The sequence below is a fragment of the Strongylocentrotus purpuratus genome, unplaced genomic scaffold, assembly GCF_000002235.5.
Source record: "Strongylocentrotus purpuratus isolate Spur 01 unplaced genomic scaffold, Spur_5.0 spur5_scaffold_5, whole genome shotgun sequence".
Lineage (NCBI taxonomy): Eukaryota > Metazoa > Echinodermata > Echinoidea > Camarodonta > Strongylocentrotidae > Strongylocentrotus > Strongylocentrotus purpuratus.
In genome coordinates, this window is record NW_022145611.1 from 1,627,369 (window position 1) to 1,645,590 (window position 18,222).

Below are 18,222 nucleotides of genomic sequence, written 5' to 3' on the forward strand. Positions count from 1 at the left end.
GAAGAAAGAAAGAGAGAGAGAGAGAGAGAGAAAGAGGGGGAGAGGGAGAGAGAAAGAGGGGGTGGGGAGAAAGAGGTCTTACTACAATCAAATTCATCGGAGCCGTCTCTGCAGTCACTGATGTGATCGCAGACAAAAGATATTGAGATGCACTGTCCACCATTGAGACACTTGAACTGGTCTGTCACACAGTCTTCAACTAGACAAATAAACAAAAAATAGGAATTAAAGACAAATTAATGATTATTCACCTTGAATGTAGTTTATGGATACAGAGTTATATGTTTTCAAAACGGTCCATAGTGGGACGTTGGTTCTCACAGGTATAATTCAAGTTCCACATTCGAAAATCGTTCATTTCTGTTTATGCGTACTGGCACATTTTTTACCAGGGGAGGGGCAAATTATGTCATGCCCAAGACCCAAACTTCCAGTCTCTAAAAAATGTTGGCGAGCATGAAATTTTTTTTATCTGTGGTTAGGGCCATAATGTGGACAGTCATTGGAATTGTCGATTTAGCACTTTAGATTTGAACTCGAGTTCACCTCTGGAAATGAACTCATGGTTTCACGAATAACAGAAGTGAATAGTGCTTGCAGTACGAAAAGTGAAAGCTTGCCAAAAACAGTCTTTTCCCCACCATTTGTTAAGTTATATCACCAATCAGATAAACCTTTTCAGTTCTTCAAATGTTAACGTGTGATTTTAATTTGCTTTTCCCTTTGGTTATCTCACAAATTTCAAGTAAAGAAAGAGAGAAAAATCTTCAATATATCGTAGTAAAGTGTTCAATGAATGGATACTTTTTCTTCTTCCGCCGAATCAATTTTACCTATCAAGCCTCAATAGGCTTTTCATGATGGTCCCTTGTTTTCTTTGTGTATTTTGCATAAATTAATTCAATTTACCTTGTTTTTTACCATTAAAATAATTTGTTTATAACAACATATTTTAATGTTTGCATGCATTTTTGAAACTGGAAAAAAAGAATAAAGACTGAAGTTGAAAACAAAATTACCATATCCGTCAAAGGATTCTTCTTCGTCCGATCCATCGTAACAATGAGGGGTCTCATCGTACTGAAAAACACGTTGTACACACTCACCAGACCTGCACTCAAAAGTGTTGTAGGAACAGTTAGGCGCCATTAATGGAGCACTGAACAACACGAGCTCAGATGTTTGGCGACGTTCTGTATTGAAAGAAGAAGACATCTATGAACTAATCTATGGAAGATTTGGACACATTGAACAAATACGACCCGAGCTTGAAAAGCAAGGAAGATATATGAATCAAGTAAGGGCAAATTTGGGGACCAATTTTTGTTTATAAACTAGATATCCTACTTTACTAATATTGTGTTCTTGTCTAGATTTTCTTTGAAACAAAATTCTTTTGGTCGTTATATACTACCGCTTATTAAAAAAAAAAAATTAATGAAACTTTATCGATTCATTTGCTTTTATACATAACTAAACTTGGATTTTTTTTAAAATCACCCAATATTATGAACATTACAGCAAAACCTCAAAATATTTATTTGTTAAGTGGAGAATAAAAATGTACACCGTAATTCGTTTACAGCATTAATTAGATTGGATTGACTAGGCTATAAAAAAGAACCCGACACGCAGATAAATAATGAAAGTTGTATCTTGATAATAAATTATCAAGATACAAATGTCATGAATAATGATAACATTATACGAAATAATACCAAATTATGAAAATGTATTTATCACAACATGAAAAATAACTTTAAAAAAAAAAGAGTAAATTTCACGTTTCTGCCATCAAGTGTTACCGTGTATATACATTTCATCTGAGAAAATTATTCAGCGAAAAGCATACAACATCTCAGAGCGCTGAAGTTGTGATGTAAATCAATCAGAACGAATTGCAATCAATAACACGTACTTCGGCCTGTTGATCTGGTCAAGGTGCTCATTTCCATCTTGCATATGACAGCATCTGCACTATCTGATGCACAGGGTATATCATGCCAAAGACTACTGAATCGAATCCTGGTCAGATCTATGACGGTACACTTCTCGATTGATCCTCCATCCGGCTGTTTCTCCTTTTCCTCCTTGTCTTCTTCGTAACTGTGAAGAAAAATGTATTGGAACTGAACAATATTCTTTTCTCCACTGTTTTAGAAGTCTAAAAAAAGGGATACATACAAGGCGATTGGTTTTGAGTTGACTAGGTATTGGTGGTTCCCCTAGTTAGCCTAAGATTCATTACTATAACCGATTTAATTTCATGATCATACACCCATAAGTCTTTGAAAAAAAATGTTTTCAATTAGCCATATACTCTATGACTTTGACTCTATGAATTAATTTCTTAAAATGCTAGAGCGCCACAATGGCAGCCATGCGAAAGCCGGGGAAATAATATTTATTGTGGAACGCCAGGAGTGTCAAGTCTGGCAGATATGACCGCTATACAAGAACCTACAATTATTATTATTATTATTATATTATTATTATTATCAAGATGCCTATCATCATACACTATGAGGACTTAACAGTGTTGCCCTAACAAATGAAGATGTTACGTTATTGCACGTCGATAGGTAGGGTAAGCTGTGATGTTTGTCCAACCTAGAAATACATAATATATGCAGTTTGCATTCTGACTATTGATCAATAACATGTGAATGAAGTAAATCGTATCGAGGCACTTCACAAAAACGTATGCATTTAAATTGTGTTCAATTAAGAAAATGGCCTATTCCGATATGACAAAAATAATGTTTACAATCCAATGTGGAATTATTTTACCTCCTAGGGGAGAACCAGTCAGTGTAGGTCATGGGTGATCCATTCGTCCAACGAAACATACTCGCAGAATTTCGTTCACCAAGACCTGCATGAAACACGAAAATAACAATAGATAGATGTGTTATCCGTGAATGAAACATCACCAACTAAAGATGTTTTATTCGGTTTGTCTGAAATAGAAAATAAAATCTACCTCCATTATTGTTAAGCTAACAAAAAATTGAGGTTTAAACCGAACTAAAGCACAATACACACAGATAACCTTATGTTGATCGGATTTGTGATTTGGAATAGATTTCGTTTGGTAAAAATAAATGGCAATATCAATATCAACTTAATTAAAATTTAACATTAAGTTTAGCTGCAACTCCAACTGAGAGCAAGAGATTTTCGCCTCCTTCCTTCATTATTCATTTCGTGGTATGATCATATTGATTATAACAAAGGAAATACATGTTTATTGATTTGCATGGAATGAAATTAAGATTCTCAAGCCGTACTACTGGGAAGGATACAAATAGAAACGCATTACCGATATAAATTCTTTGTCCCAGATATGACCACTGCAGGACGAGTTGACCATGAATGAATCTTGCTTCCTTCTCATCCAAGATGCTAACCATATGTGTGTCGTCGGACAACTCACTGGGCTGATGAGTGCAATATTCTTCCGCCTCCGCCCATGTACTATTGTGTACCTGGGCAAAGAGGTAGCAGTGTCCTCTGTACAGCACCCATCCCTCAGGGCACATGCTATCCTCATCTGTTATATCAGGAGCTTCCCAATCTGATCGGTAAACACAGAAGATTTTTTTTTTTGGTTTTCATTAGGGTATTGCACAAGTTTTTAGGTTTGGATGATCATTTTGTTTGAAATTGGCAATCTAGTTGTCGTTGCAAGACTAGAGTCAAACATGTGTTTTATCGCTACACTGTGAGCTAGTTATGATTGTAAACCCAATTTATTTTAGTATAATACCAGAGCATTACTAAAGCCTCGATGTGCCGTAAAGAATACAGATTTTGGATAATTAGAGAAAGACGAAAATGGCGATAAGAATATTCTATGAGCTTCAAAACTATTTGAACTTTAAATGAGTTCAATTCAATATTCTACCCTCAGTTTAACGATAAATAAGGACATTAGCATAAACATCACTAAATATGAACGTGCAAATGTCTCTTCATGATATTGTACATTCGTATTACATAAATCTATTCAAAACTGGATGTTACGGACATCAATAACAGTTTATAGACAAACAATTTAAAAATAGTATGAGAGTATAGTTTATAGAACCTTCTATATCTTAGTATCATGGGATCTGTGAGCATGAGTGATAATGAAGAACACATGAAACACCAGATCATATATGAAAATACAAAGCATGATGTATTTTCCACTTATTAAGTGGAAATCAGGAAGGAAAGGTGACACACACTGATCAGATTCCCTTAAGGTTTTACAGGAACTGCGTGAAATATAATGCATGAAACCCATCCAGCATAACAAATGTTTCTTTCGATAGGTTGAGTTTATTTACTCTTCCATGGTGATGTTTAAACAACCTAAAAAACAATAGGATCTTGTTTGATAAAGCACTCTCAATGATGATATGTTTCATGATAACCATATACTCCAAATATTACTAATACAGTCTGAGTAATGATGGAATTGTGCCTTCATCTTTACGACAAAATGTATAATTATCGGTAATACTAGTAACTATAGGCAATAGGCATGGCACATTTGATCGTATCACCTACTTTTGAAATAAAGAATGGAAATCGTAATACCATACAATATTGGCACGTAATGTGTACAGCGGTTTTACAGTAATTGTATGAAGGCTCTTTACAAACATATATAAATGTATATACATGTGTATTAAGTAACTGAAGAAATTGAATCCGTAACTAACTCACTTTCTTCATCTTCTTCCACCCGCACAAAGTGATAATGAGCAAGAAATTTCACAGTCTCAGCTTGAGATGTCACTACCTCAACCTTGACCGAATCGACATCGGTGTCGACCTCCATCCCATCGTAGATTCCGTCGTCCCCGCTGCAGAACGACGCAATCGATATGGATGGCGTCTCGCTAGCAATGACCTTGATGAAAGAAGTGCTACAATCTCCTTCATCAGAGAGACGTAGGACATCGAAGATGAGTTCGATGAATGCATTCGAAGGAGCTTGAAGGAGCCATGTCTCTTTCGGTCCTACGGCAATGTATTTTGGGTAGAGTCTGCTTGCGATTATTCCTGGTGAGAATAGACACTGGTGGTTTGGGCTTTCCAAATCCGTCCCCACTGCACAGCCTGCAACATCTGCAAGGCAGGAAATTATATAATCGTTTTTAGTAGTGGTCATGTTGATGTCTGATAATTCGATCTTTTTTATAATTATGTATGTAGGAACACCAAGTCATAATCATAGCGTTAAAATATGAAGGGAAGGTGCCAACGAAGAGATGTATGACGTTTCAATATTTTCTAACGAAAAATAAATAACCCCCCGCTCCCCAAATAGAGAACATGGAAAAGGGTAGAATAGATAGGACATAAAAAGGATAAAAGAATAGAATAAAAGCGAAAATTTCGTTTGCCCGTACGCACACTCATTTTAACTACCCAGTAATGACTTTTGTTTTGTTTACAAAATCTGACAAAAGAAGCACAAATATGTTGACATGATTCAATTGATTAATATTTGTAATCCATCGGGTTAATTAAGTTGGCCAAATTACCCGAGGCATTTACACGTGCCTGTAGTCCCTCTGACATAGATTCTCTTCCCGTATCTATAGCAACCGTCATAGTGGAGGAATTGGTGAGGATGAGGTGTGGAATGCGTGAAGCATCGCACGAGAAGGTGAGAGTATGATCTGGTGAGGTTAGAGTCACTCTGTCCTGGCATACTCCATCAGAACCTAAGGCAAACTGATCCAAGTATGTCACAAAACACAATTGATTGGGGGATCAACAATGTTTATCTAAAACAATGTATAAACTGCAGCAATATGATAAACCTCCTCGAGTCAATGATGGTGACGATGATGTTGACGACGTTAATAACGATTATGACACGAATAGCGATGATAATATTTGATGTCCGTGCAATATACAATATCAATTAGCATACTGACATATCCCGCATCGTAATGACAATAAACGGGGCTCAATAGCAATTAAAAAAAAAAAAAAACACGATTTATATAATTAAAACAATGCACGTCTAGACATAGTCTAGTCTACGATGACATATGATAATCAGAAAAAAGAAAAACATTAGTAAAAATTGAAAAGTGTGTACCGCATAGTTGTCGATGGTTATCTGAATGAAGGATTGGTCTGGGACGGTAACGTTGGTTTCACAGGAACTAAACGGTATAAAGGATGAAGGAAACGGTCGTGTTCCGAGATAAGTTCCGTCGTAAATCAGCTCAGTCATTCCACATCCACTCTCACAGCCGAACTGTTCTGCTTTACAATCTGTTCATAATGATATGATATCATGGAAGTAAAGTGGTACATTCATTTCATGAACAATGATAAACTAGTAGTATTTTCAAATAACAAAATCACTTAAATAGGCTTATAGGCCTCATGGTTCAATAACAAACTTTAAATACTACTTAATATTTATCTCTGTGAAAAATGGATATTTTTAAGATAAATATGACCAGTCTGTAACTTCGAAAAGATGATTTAAAAACTACAGTTGACACAGTTAAAGTCCTAATTCAGTCCACTTAGGAAGAAATTATGATTAAGACATTAATTATGAATAAATAGTTATTTTATGATATATTCCTTTGCGTGGAACTAAAAATCAGCAGAAAATCTATTCAGACCCATGCTTTCTTTTATATCGTTTACAAACAGTTAGGCCTATGTTGCGAAGGTCTTGCTTTCTTAATTAGGGTCACAAAGCGGAGTATCAATAAAGAATGATTACTGTCTCCTATGGAAAAAGACCGGTTCTCAGCCCCCAAGACCATTATTATAGTATTAATGACTGCTTTGAGAGAAATAATTGTTTTTATACGCTCAAGGGAAGGTTAGAATATTATTGTGCTATTGCCCGAGGCGTGACATGTGCTATCTAGGTTTTACATTTACAGGTTGTGTTATATCGTTTATGCACTATTAAAGCTTTCGTAAAAGGGATAGTTGAGTTCTTGTTTCAGATCGCAAATGCATTCAAAGAGCATGGCTATTGCTCTTATTCTTATTTATGACAGTGCCCTTTTAGAACCTAAAATTTCAACGAAGATAGTTTTAGACCCCAAAATGTGTGAATTTGGATTAAAAACGATTATACCAATTCAGCTCAACTTTCCCCAAAATACGGTGACCGTTAGTTAATCAATTAACTAATAATAACAAAACACTGACAGGCTGGTTGCGCGTATTATAACCAACACGAAAAAGCCAACCAAAACAAATAGATTGTAATAAATGTATTTATTTTAATCTTACAGCTTAGAGTTAGGTTGCTATACTGTTATCAACCTTACATATACAGGTTACATGTTACACGTTTAGATTGGTTGTACGTAGTATAGTTGAGTTTGTTATACTCTTTGTAAGATTTGTTGTTATTATACTCATTTTGTTTATACGGCTCTGTTCCCTATATATCTATGTAACATATGTTTTATGGACCTCTGCCTTGTGCAGCCGAGTCTGAAATAAAGTTCTGAATTGAATTGAATTGAAACAAGAAAGCCAATATTGGCATTGGCTGGAATAGAACGAATAAGGTGCTATCTCGTTTTTTAACGGCTGGTTCAAAACTACCAAATATTTGTGGTGGCCCACAAATTAGAAATAGTTATATTTATGAATATTCCATCCGTCTCTGAACCGATTTTGATCAAACAAAAATGACTTTATCATTTAAATTGTATATTCTTTTTGATTTGACACTCAAGTTTTAATTATCACAACAACAAAAAATGTTGTTTAGCGCCCTCTGCAACAAAACTCAACTATCCTTTTAAAGTTGTTACTTCCGTAGTAGTGTCGTATATGGAGGGATGTCAATCAAGAATTATTTCTTGCCACCTATGGTACAGAACCATTATTGTCACCCGTAGGCCATATGATGCGCTGTCAAAGTCTTACCTATAGCTTCATATATCATTGAGAATTGTATGAGCGAGAAGATGGACTGTGCAAACACGTCGATCCTGATGTGATGGGACATGAAGAACATTATATCATTGTAGTTGCCACAAATCTTGAGAGACTCAGCATTGGTTTGCACAAGGTCTTCCCCGGAAACATAATCTAAACAGTCCCCGTCGCCATCCGTTTGCTCCCGGAGGGAAACGAAACTGAACGTCAATCTGTCAAATGATGGGTGATTAAAGAAACAATTGTGGGCAAATGGAGCAGATTACAAGACGAATTCTGCACTGAAACCAACCAAGATGTCTCCACTGTTAACGAGAACATTTTATTCCGAATTATTCCTGTTAGCCTAGCGATAATCCATTCAATATCTTGATTGTGGTATATTATTAAGAATTTCATTAGGAAATAACTATGTTGATTGATTTGACAGTATTCAAGTAAACTTATCACAACGATTTCGCTTCCCATGGTGTTTTGCAAACACTGCACCACCATTTTTGTGAGATTGTCGCAGGCGCGGATCCGGGGGGGGGGGCGAGCGGGCCTTGGCCCCCCCAGCAAAAAATCAAAAAAGAGAGAGAGAGAGAGAGAGAGAGAGAGAGAGAGAAGAAAAAGAACGGAAAGGAAAAGGGAAAGAAGAGAGAAAGGGAAAGAAAGAAGAGGAAGAAGAAAAGAAGGGGGAAGAAGGAGATCGGGGGGGGGGGGAGGGAGCCGAAAGGGCCTTGCCTCACAGGCTGTTGCCTCCCCCAATCAACAAAATAAGAGAGAAGGGAGGAAAGGGAAAGAAAAAAGGAAATGAGAAGATAAAGGGAAGGAAAGAAGAGAACGAAGAAAAGAAAAGAAGGGGGATATCACTTGCAATTTTTCCGCCAACAACGTGTGGATCGGGGAGGGGGCCGAAAAGCCCTTGCCTCCCCCCCCCCCCCCCCCCCAGCAACCTAAAAGAGAGAGAAAGAAGGGAAGGGGAAGGGAAAGATGAGAGAAGGGAAAGAAGAAAAAAAAGAGAAAGAAGAAAGGTAGGGGAGATCAGTTGCGATTTTTCCCGCCAACAAGGTGTAGATCTGGGGGGGGGGGGGGCTTGGGGTACTTTACAAATGTTGCTGAAATGACGTAATAGTCAGGTCAATATACGGTAAAAAACACCCAAACCCCAAGAAAATTGCAACAAAAGGTTTTTCAACGGTTTCTAGTAGATTTGACCTCAGGAATAACATACTAAAAGTAGACCAAAATCAAAGGTTCAGAAAGCTGTTATTTTTTAAGATGGCATCCAAGATGGCTGTCGATACCTAAAAACGACCATAAATCACTTATTATCCATCCTAGAGACATAATTTTGGTTTCTATCCCATGGTTTCGGGGGTCAGAGAATCCATTGAGACAAGTAAGAATAGTTTGTGATGGTCTAGGAAACCCCAAAATCCAAGATGGCGTCCAAAATGGCCGCCATATCATAAAAACGGCCATAAATCATTTATTATCCATCCTGGAGACATAATTGGGGTGTCTATCCCATGGTTTCGGGGGTCAGAGAATCCATTGAGACAAGCAAGAATAGTTTGTGATGGTCTAGGAAACCCCAAAATCCAAGATAGCGTCCAAAATGGCCGCCATATCATAAAAATGGCCATAAGTCACTTATTATCCATCCAAGGGACATAATTGGGGTGTCTATGCTATGGTTTTCGGGGTCATAGAATCCAATAGGATACGTTAGAATGTTAAGCAGTGGTTCAGGAAACCACGAAATGTAATATAGCGTCCAAAGGGCCACAAAACCACTAAGATTTCTCAATAGAGGGCGCACTTTATAAACAGGAAATGAACTTATGTTTCTCTCTCACCCATATGGTGTCACCCAATCCCCCCCCCCCAGAAAAAAGGGTAAATTCAACTATTGACAGGTCATTGTCAACACTAAGGGAGTGGCCGAGGGAGAGGGAGGGGGGTGGGGGTCGAGTGACATCTTATAGCGAATACACATGCAGATCTTCATGTTCCTTCATTTTGATGAGGAATGTACTTTAGTAAGGAAAACATCAATACCGGTGTGTTGGCTCCAGACAGTAGAGCGTCCGCCTCACAACCGGGAGGTCGTGGGTTCGAACCCCGGCCGCGTCATACCAAAAGACGTTAAAATACAGGAGTTGCTGCTACCTTGTTTGGCGTTCACCAATAAGGGATAGAGCAACGTCGATCTGGCGCTGCTCAGTGGCTGCCGGGCTCACGACCAATTGGGGAAAAAGAATTTCCATTTTCGGTTTAATAAAATTTGGAGTGGACTTTAAAAGATTATTATTATTATTATTATTATTATTATTATTATTATCTTCTGCTTTATTATCAAGTGACTTGTTCTATGGATTGTGGCATACATCAAGTTGGCAAGGTCCACACACAAACATGGTAGTCTATAACATCTACAGGTACAGGAAGGTGTGCTACAAGCAGTACAGCAGTTGCAATGAATCAACTTAAAAAGATTACAAGGCGCAGCCTCCGTATTTGACATTAGTGGAACCAGATGATTGTCCTCTAATTTCCAGCCCTAGTCTGTGACGTCCATGTCTACTCACTCTTCATCCATGCCATGACTTGGTAGCCCGGGAGGGGGGGGGGGGGGACTCACATATTAAGACATACAGGCGTGTGACGCTCTAATGAGTCACTTTTTCACCAAAAATCCCTAAATATGGGTCCGTTTTTTTTTAAATTTCCAGAATTTTCGGGTGTTTGCATTGTGAAAATTGTGAAAAGTGGGTTTTACTTCCAGAAAAATTACCCCTTAAACTAGATAGGGGTTTCTGATATAATCCCCCCTCCCACCCGGATTTGGTAGAATGTTCTGAGGGAGTGCATTTGGTGGAGGCTGACGTAGGAGGGAGTTGCATTGGCAATTCTCTTGACGAACAAGTTGTATCGTAATGATGCAACTGAGTCATGACAGCGGCCACCAAACATGACAGACATTGCTTTGATACCAATTTCCTCTAAGTTAGTTACTTTGGCTGACTTGGTAGAAGAAAACTACTAGCACAGGATCCCAAAGTGAGGTTGCATTTCACAAGCTTCTGGAAGACTGCTTTCTTGCCTATTCCGAATATCTGGGAAGTTGAATCGCAATCGGTAGGCATCCAGAAAAAAAGTAGTTCTGAGCACAGATCCCATACCCAGGTCCACTTTCAACTGCTTACAGTTCTACACCTTTGGAGCTTTGGCTGCATTGTAAGCAGGCGCGTACACAGGGGGGGGGGGGGGGTTTGGGGGGTTAAACCCCCCATTTGATAATTTTTTGTGTGTAAACCCCCCCTAAATTTCCCTAAAACCCCCCCCCCCCTTTTGGAATTTTTTTAATTTATTTTTTAATTTTTTAATTAAAAAAAAAAAAAAAAATCCCATGGCCGACCTCAAAAAGATGACCGAACCCCCCCCCCCCCCAACGGAGCAAAATGTCAAATTTTCAAAATCCGATACCAAAAAAAAAAAAAAAAAAGTGTCCTCTTACCCCCCCCGAGCGACTTTTCGGTTGGCTGAGTCGTTGCGATTTTTTTTTGGACTACCAAAAAAAAAAAAAAAGTGTCCGCTTACTCCCCCCCCCCCCCCCCCACTGAGCGACTTTTCGGTTGGCTGAGTCGTTGCGATTTTTGGGACTACCAAAAAAAAAAAAAGTGTCCACTTACCCCCCCCCCCCCCCCCCCCCCCCCCACTGAGCGACCTTTCGGCCGGCGCGATTTTCAAATTTTCGGGAGCAAAATATTTTGGGTCAGATTTTAAAACCCCCCCCCCCCCCCCCCTTGAAAATTCCTGCGTACGCCCCTGATTGTAAGAGTGGAAGTATAGTTCCCTGCTATTTGTTTTAAGGATTTTGCGAAGTCCACAGTTCCTTTCATCAGGGTACCGATTGCTTCCAGCAAAATCATGAAGGTCTGGAAGCAACCTAATTGCAAGTCATCCCTTTCAGTGGGCTATTCTGGGGTACATCGATGATTATAGCTCAGCGGCCTTCCAATATGCTGTTTTAATAGTCTCATTCAAAAGGAAAGACAAAGCTACGACTCTGGGAGAGATTTCGAAAGTACAAATTGCACCTGAACAAACCATAAATGCTGCTTTGCATTGCTGTTTCAACAGTTCCTGGTAGTTTAAAAAACAAGGGAACTTGAGGTAGCAGAGGTGATGAGCTTTGAGCTCAGTCCGTTCCTACCTGCACTTTTCGAGGCTGGGAATGTCTTTCGGAAGGCTGGGAAGCCTCAGCTAGCTCTTGTTATAACCGATCATGCAAGTAAAGTGTCGGGTGAAGCCGTGAAATAACACAGACCAGTATGTCCTTGATGGTGTTTCCTTGGTGCATCAGATACCATGGAAGACAGGAGACAGCTTTGGCAGAATAGCACGATCATATCCTGATTTCACAGCCCCCCACACTATATGGTTCTGCAAATGTAGTTTTTGACGGCTTTAGTGGAGGGCCGTCAATTAATGATAATACACACCAGCGACGTAGGCAGAACGCCCATCCAGTTGTCAGATTTAATGCAGACACAGTATTCTCAGGCAAGAAGGATGAGTTTTTTTTTTATCAAGAGACTGCAATAAGCAGGGACTCATGAATCTCATTAGTGAGGAACTGAGGAAGAGTAATTGCACCGTCATCAATGTATCCGGGAATGCAGATGTACATATTGCTAAAGCTGCAGTGAATTCTTCTCGTCGACAGTCTACTACTCTGATTTGAGAAGGCACTGACCTATTGGTGTTACTCTTGCATTACGCGGTTGTAGATAACAGGGAACTATACTATCACTCTTACAATGCAGCCAAGGCTCCGAAGGTGTATAACATTAAGCAGTTGAAAGTGGACCTGGGTACAGATCGATGCTTACAACTGCCTTTTCTACATGCCTACACTATGGTTGCGATTCGACTTCCAGGATTTTCGGAATCGGAAATAGAGCAGTCTTCCAGGAACTTAAGAATCCAGTACTTTCCTTCTTCCAAGTCAGCGACAGGAACTAATAGAGGAACTTGGTATCAAAGCAATGTCTTTCATATTTGGTTGCTGCTGTAATAACCCAGTTGCATCATTACGATACAACTTGTTTGTCAAGAAAATTGCCAATGCGACTCCCTCCTACGCCAGCCTCCACCAAATTCCACTCCCTCAGAGCATACTACCAAGTCATGGCATGGATGGAGAGTGAATTATAAGACACATGGACGTTACAGACTGGGGCTGGAAATTAGAGCACAATGATGTTAAATACGGAGGCTGTACCTAGTAATCTTCTTAAGTTGATTCGTTGCAACTGCTGTACTGCTTGTAGCACACCTTGCTGTACCTGCATATGTTACAGACTATCATGTAGCAGTGTGTGTGTGGACCTTGCCAACTTGATGTATTCCACAATTCATATAACGAGTCACTTGATAGTGAAGCACAAGATGATGTTTCCTTACTAAAATACATTCCTCATCAAAATGAAGGAACATGAAGATCTGCATGTGTATTCGCTATAAGATGACATGAACAACACGATGTTTTAAAAATTTGTACTTGTATGGTACATGTAGGTATTATGAATGTGTGTCTAGATTATTATTATTAAGTTGTTACTTTGTCTTTGTCACTCGATCCCCCCCCCCCCCCCCTCGGCCACTTCCTCAGTGCATGTTGACAATGACTTTTCAATAGTTGAATTGATCCTTTTTTTGGGGGGGGGGGGGGGGGAGGGTTGGTGACACCATATGGGTGAGAGAGAAACATCATAAGTTAATTTCCTGTTTATAAAGTGCACCCTCTATTGAGAAATCTTAGTAGTTTTGTGGCCCTTTGGATGCCATATTGGATTTCGTGTTTTCCTGAACCACTGCTTAACGTTTTAACTTATCCTAATAGATTCTATGACCCCGAAAACCATAGCATAGACACCCCAATTATGTCTCTCGGATGAATAATAAGTGACTTATGGCCATTTTTATGTTATGGCGGCCATTTTGGACACCATCTTGGATTTTGGGGTTTCCTAGACCATCACAAACCATTCTTACTTGTCTCAATGGATTCTCTGACCCCCGAAACCATGGGATAGACACCAAAATTATGTCTCTAGGATGGATAATAAGTGATTTATGGCCATTTTTAGGTATCGGCGGCCATCTTGGACGCCATCTTGAAAATAACAGCTTTCTGAACCTTTGATTTTGGTCTACTTTTAGTATGTTATTCCTGAGGTCAAATTCTACTAGAAACCGTTGAAAAACCTTTTGTTGCAAATTTTTTGGGGTCAAACCATATCTTGACCTGACTATAAGTTTCCGAGACTTTTCTTCACTCTTTAGTAAATGATACTTTTTTATGCGTTTGTTGGAAAATGACAAATTTACAGTCAGGCAAGAAATGCTTTATATTTAGAGGCCTACTTGTCAGGTCCCGCGAAAAGACGAGCCTCGGGGGCTTAGAGCCCCCGCCACTTGAAAAACTATATTATAAAGAAATAGAAAGAAAGAGAGAAAGAAAGAAACCTGTCAGCGTCACAAAATAATGCTCATCTGACAGTGATTACATGCCTAAAACCCCTGGATTCCACCTAGGGACCTAAAGCGGGCCCCCTGCGTGCTCCTTGAACGGTAATTTAATGCCTAAAACCTCTGAGCTTCTGGGGGCTCAGCCCCTGTACCCCACGCCAATTAGTGTCCTACCCTGGTCACAAAATGATAAGGTATCAGAAAATGCTCATCTAACCGTAATTAAACGCCTAAAACCAATGAGCTTCCGGGGGTTCTGCCCCTCGACCCCACCACGGGTTCTAAGGCGGGCCCCTAAATGCTGATAAATTGTGTAATAAAATAAAATGTGTAAAACTCCTAAACTTCTGGGGGCTCCATCCCCTGGAACCCATGCAAATAGTGTCGTGCCAGTGTCACAAATAAGGTATAAAAATGTGCTCATCTAACCGTAATTAAATTGCCTACACCCCCTGAGTTTCTGGGGGCTCTGCCCCCTGGACCCCCACCTAGGGCCCTAAGGCGGGCCGTGGATGCTCATTTGACGGTAATTTAATGCCTTAATCCCTGAGCTTCCAGGGGCTTCGCCCCCTGGACCTCACGCAAATTAGTGTCCTGCCAGTGTCACAAATAAGGTATCGCAAAATATGCTCATCTGACCGTAATTAAATACCTAAAACCCCTGAGCTTCAGGGGGCTCCGCCCCCTCGACCCGACCAGGGGGCCTAAGACGGGCCCCTGAATGCTTATCTGACCGTTATAAAATCCCTCAAATCCTTGAGTTTCAGGGGATCAGCACCCTGGACCCAACGCTAATTAGTGACCTGCTAGTGTCATGTGTAAGGTATCGAAATATGCTCATCTGACTGTAATTAAATGTCCATACCCCTGTGCTTCCAGTGGCTGCGCCCCTTGATCTCCGCCGGGGCTTTGCCCTCTAGACCCCACGCCAATTTATTCTACGCTCTACCTGATCGTAAATACTTAAGCCTCCCCCACCCACTTTTAAAAACGTTCAGCGGGGCCTGCATGTAAGAGTGGGTGATGCGGATTTTTGTTCTGCCCCCCTAAATAATATTTTTGCTCATTGCGCCACTGCTAGTCACCATTACGTACCAATATTTGGCTTGCCTAATTTAAAATTTAGCCCCCCCCCCTAAGAAATCCTGGATCCGGGCCTGGATTGTCGTACCTTAGATTTAATGAATCGTCAACTTGCACGTAAAAACTCTGGTCATAGGCGACAGTGTTTAAGTGGGCTGAGAATCCTATGTACCCTAGTGATGCCGTGAAGTTGTCATTCAGTGATGTTAAATCCTCATCCTCAAGCTGGATGTAGTGATATTCTACAGAGAAAATACAGGATGGAAGACAAGAAGAATTCATTCAGAAACAAATTATTTGAATAAAACGAGGAGGTAAATACAGAAGAAGTAAAACAGAGTGAATGAGATGCGTCTATAAGAGTTGAGAAATTAACAAAACATACATACATGTATTGCAAGAGCACACTTAAAAAGATATATTCAGATTTCTTTTAGGTATATCTTTTCTCTCGCTTTGTTTCATTCTATGTTACACTATACGACTCTATCTTTCAATACCTCCTCCTTTTCTCCTTTGGTCTCCTTCTTTATTTACTCTCTCAAAGTAAGTGTTGTGTTAAAGTCCCAGTGTACTACTTGTAGCTAATGGCTGCCTCTATATAGAAAACAATGGCTAAGCGGTGTCCGTAGGTCCCCCATGATCCTCTTTTTCTTATGTTAATTGGGAGCTGAGTTGATGAGATAACAACCTGTCAGTGACCACGCTCGGTGGTTCTAATCCCTCCTGGTCAAACTAGTACAGACGGCCTTTAATGGGAAATTCGGCTTTGTATAATTTTTAAAATAACATTAAGTTGTTATTTTAATATTGAATATTTGTTGTAAAAGTATGAGTTTACAACCACGGTGACCGGGACTGGGACAAAAGCATTTTTGCCACAGTTATCAGGCTCATTCTTTGTATCCCTGGCGTTCCAGTAGTTGTAACATCTTTTTATCTTTACTTGTTCGAGTGTCTCTTTTCTGATTCTGATTAACTCAAATCTTATACTTGCAATTTGAAATGTATATACAGTAGGCAGACTTGAATTCTATTTCGTACCTACTTTTTAAGAAATGAATAGAAAGATTGATATTGCAGGAAAGTGTATTGCCAGATGCATACTTCTTTGACAAGTGACTAGTTACGAATTATTTATCATTCACCAGTTACGATGTCACGAAAACCGTACTTCAATATTCAGAATGAAAATTGCAAACATTACGCGTTGTTAGGTAGAGCGAGCCATAATGTTTGTTCTACCTAGCAACAACCGAAGTATGCATTTTGTATCCTGCCTATTGAAATAAAATACGAGTGGTGTATAACACGTGAAAAAATATATTCAAAAATGATTGATTAGATTTCGAAAAAAACATTTAGAAAATTACATGAAAGAAAGTATGTAAATCAAATAAAATGTAGGATATTTAACTTAAAACTAATTTAATCGGTTTACGAAGAGAGAATATATTAACAGAGAGTATCAAGCAAGATATCGTACTGTACCTGTGACACATACAAAATTCAACTCCATTTCACAATCCACCTGATCTGCTTCACGCGATAATAGATTGAATGAGATACATTTCCTTCTGGTTCCCTCTTCGATCGTCCACCACAATTCTTCATCGAGCTAATCATAAGGATATAGAAAACAACGATTAACTAATTTATCACTGAGGTGTCATTTCAAACATAACCTGATTTTGGGTAATGATAATGACTTTTTAGAGAAGTACTTGGGTATTAACGGTTATTACTACAAGGTGCAAACATTTCAACTTTCTCGTTAACCTTCTCAACATCATGTCTACCATCGTTCTGAAGTGGTTTCCTTTGCAGAAAACACTTATAATTCCGACGTTCATCTTTGAGTATAACTTAAGCAGAAGGAAGACACATTGAATTATCTCACCGAATCTGAATAGGTAAAAAGCTCTTCTGGTGTGGCAAATCTACCAAGGTGTTTCTGGGAGCATTCTCGAGTAGCTCGCTCCCAATTGGTTCTCCCGATATAGACACATACGGGAACTGTACCACCATCTAATGAAGCCGAAGTTGAGTTTATAACTTCGCACAGATCTATAAAGAATATTTGCAAATCTTCAGTCGGTAATCATCATCTCTTAATAGTCGATATAGTACGTCTCTTTTCCTTATTATAATATATATATCAGTAAATAAAATAATAAAATAGTAAAACAAAATAAGATAACAACAACAATGTAATAATAATACTAATGACAATGAAGAATTTTTAATTTTTTTATCATAATCATGATAATAATATCAATTATAATGATAGTCATAATAATGATAACAATAATAATGATGTGGTCTTATTAAACCTAGGATAGCCACACCAGTGTCAATACTGCTCCTCATGCAGCCCCTGCAATTATCATTACCCAGAAATTGTCAAGTACCAATTTACACCTGGGTGGAGAGTGGCAAATGTGAATTAATGTCTTGCCAAAGGTTGTTAGCGCCGGGCTGGGATTCGAATCCTTGACCATTAGGTTGAGAGTCGAGTGAATGAACCACTACACCACGACACCTCCTTATTCTGAAAGCTTCATTCGTTTATATTCTCTTAATCAAACATCAATGAAGGATTAGAAAAAAACTTATTAATTTGTACATGATAAATATCACAGCATTACAAATAAAGTATAGTAATAAGAAATGAAACTA

At 39.0% G+C, this 18,222-nt stretch overlaps 1 protein-coding gene across 1 annotated transcript in view; it reads right to left on the reverse strand.

Annotated features, from left to right (window-relative positions):
• The window catches only part of LOC105438462, a 34,060-nt gene that overhangs the window by 14,070 nt on the left and 1,768 nt on the right, over window positions 1-18,222 (reverse strand). Inside the window, exons 4-15 of the mRNA XM_030998416.1 lie at window positions 17,444-17,610; window positions 17,035-17,161; window positions 15,632-15,785; window positions 7,924-8,147; window positions 6,107-6,285; window positions 5,541-5,733; window positions 4,717-5,121; window positions 3,323-3,577; window positions 2,791-2,875; window positions 1,919-2,106; window positions 1,020-1,193; window positions 83-199 (exon numbers count right to left, since the gene is read on the reverse strand). Coding sequence (XP_030854276.1) covers window positions 83-199; window positions 1,020-1,193; window positions 1,919-2,106; window positions 2,791-2,875; window positions 3,323-3,577; window positions 4,717-5,121; window positions 5,541-5,733; window positions 6,107-6,285; window positions 7,924-8,147; window positions 15,632-15,785; window positions 17,035-17,161; window positions 17,444-17,610 — 2,268 coding nt within the window. The remainder of the gene's footprint in view (window positions 1-82; window positions 200-1,019; window positions 1,194-1,918; window positions 2,107-2,790; window positions 2,876-3,322; window positions 3,578-4,716; window positions 5,122-5,540; window positions 5,734-6,106; window positions 6,286-7,923; window positions 8,148-15,631; window positions 15,786-17,034; window positions 17,162-17,443; window positions 17,611-18,222) is intronic.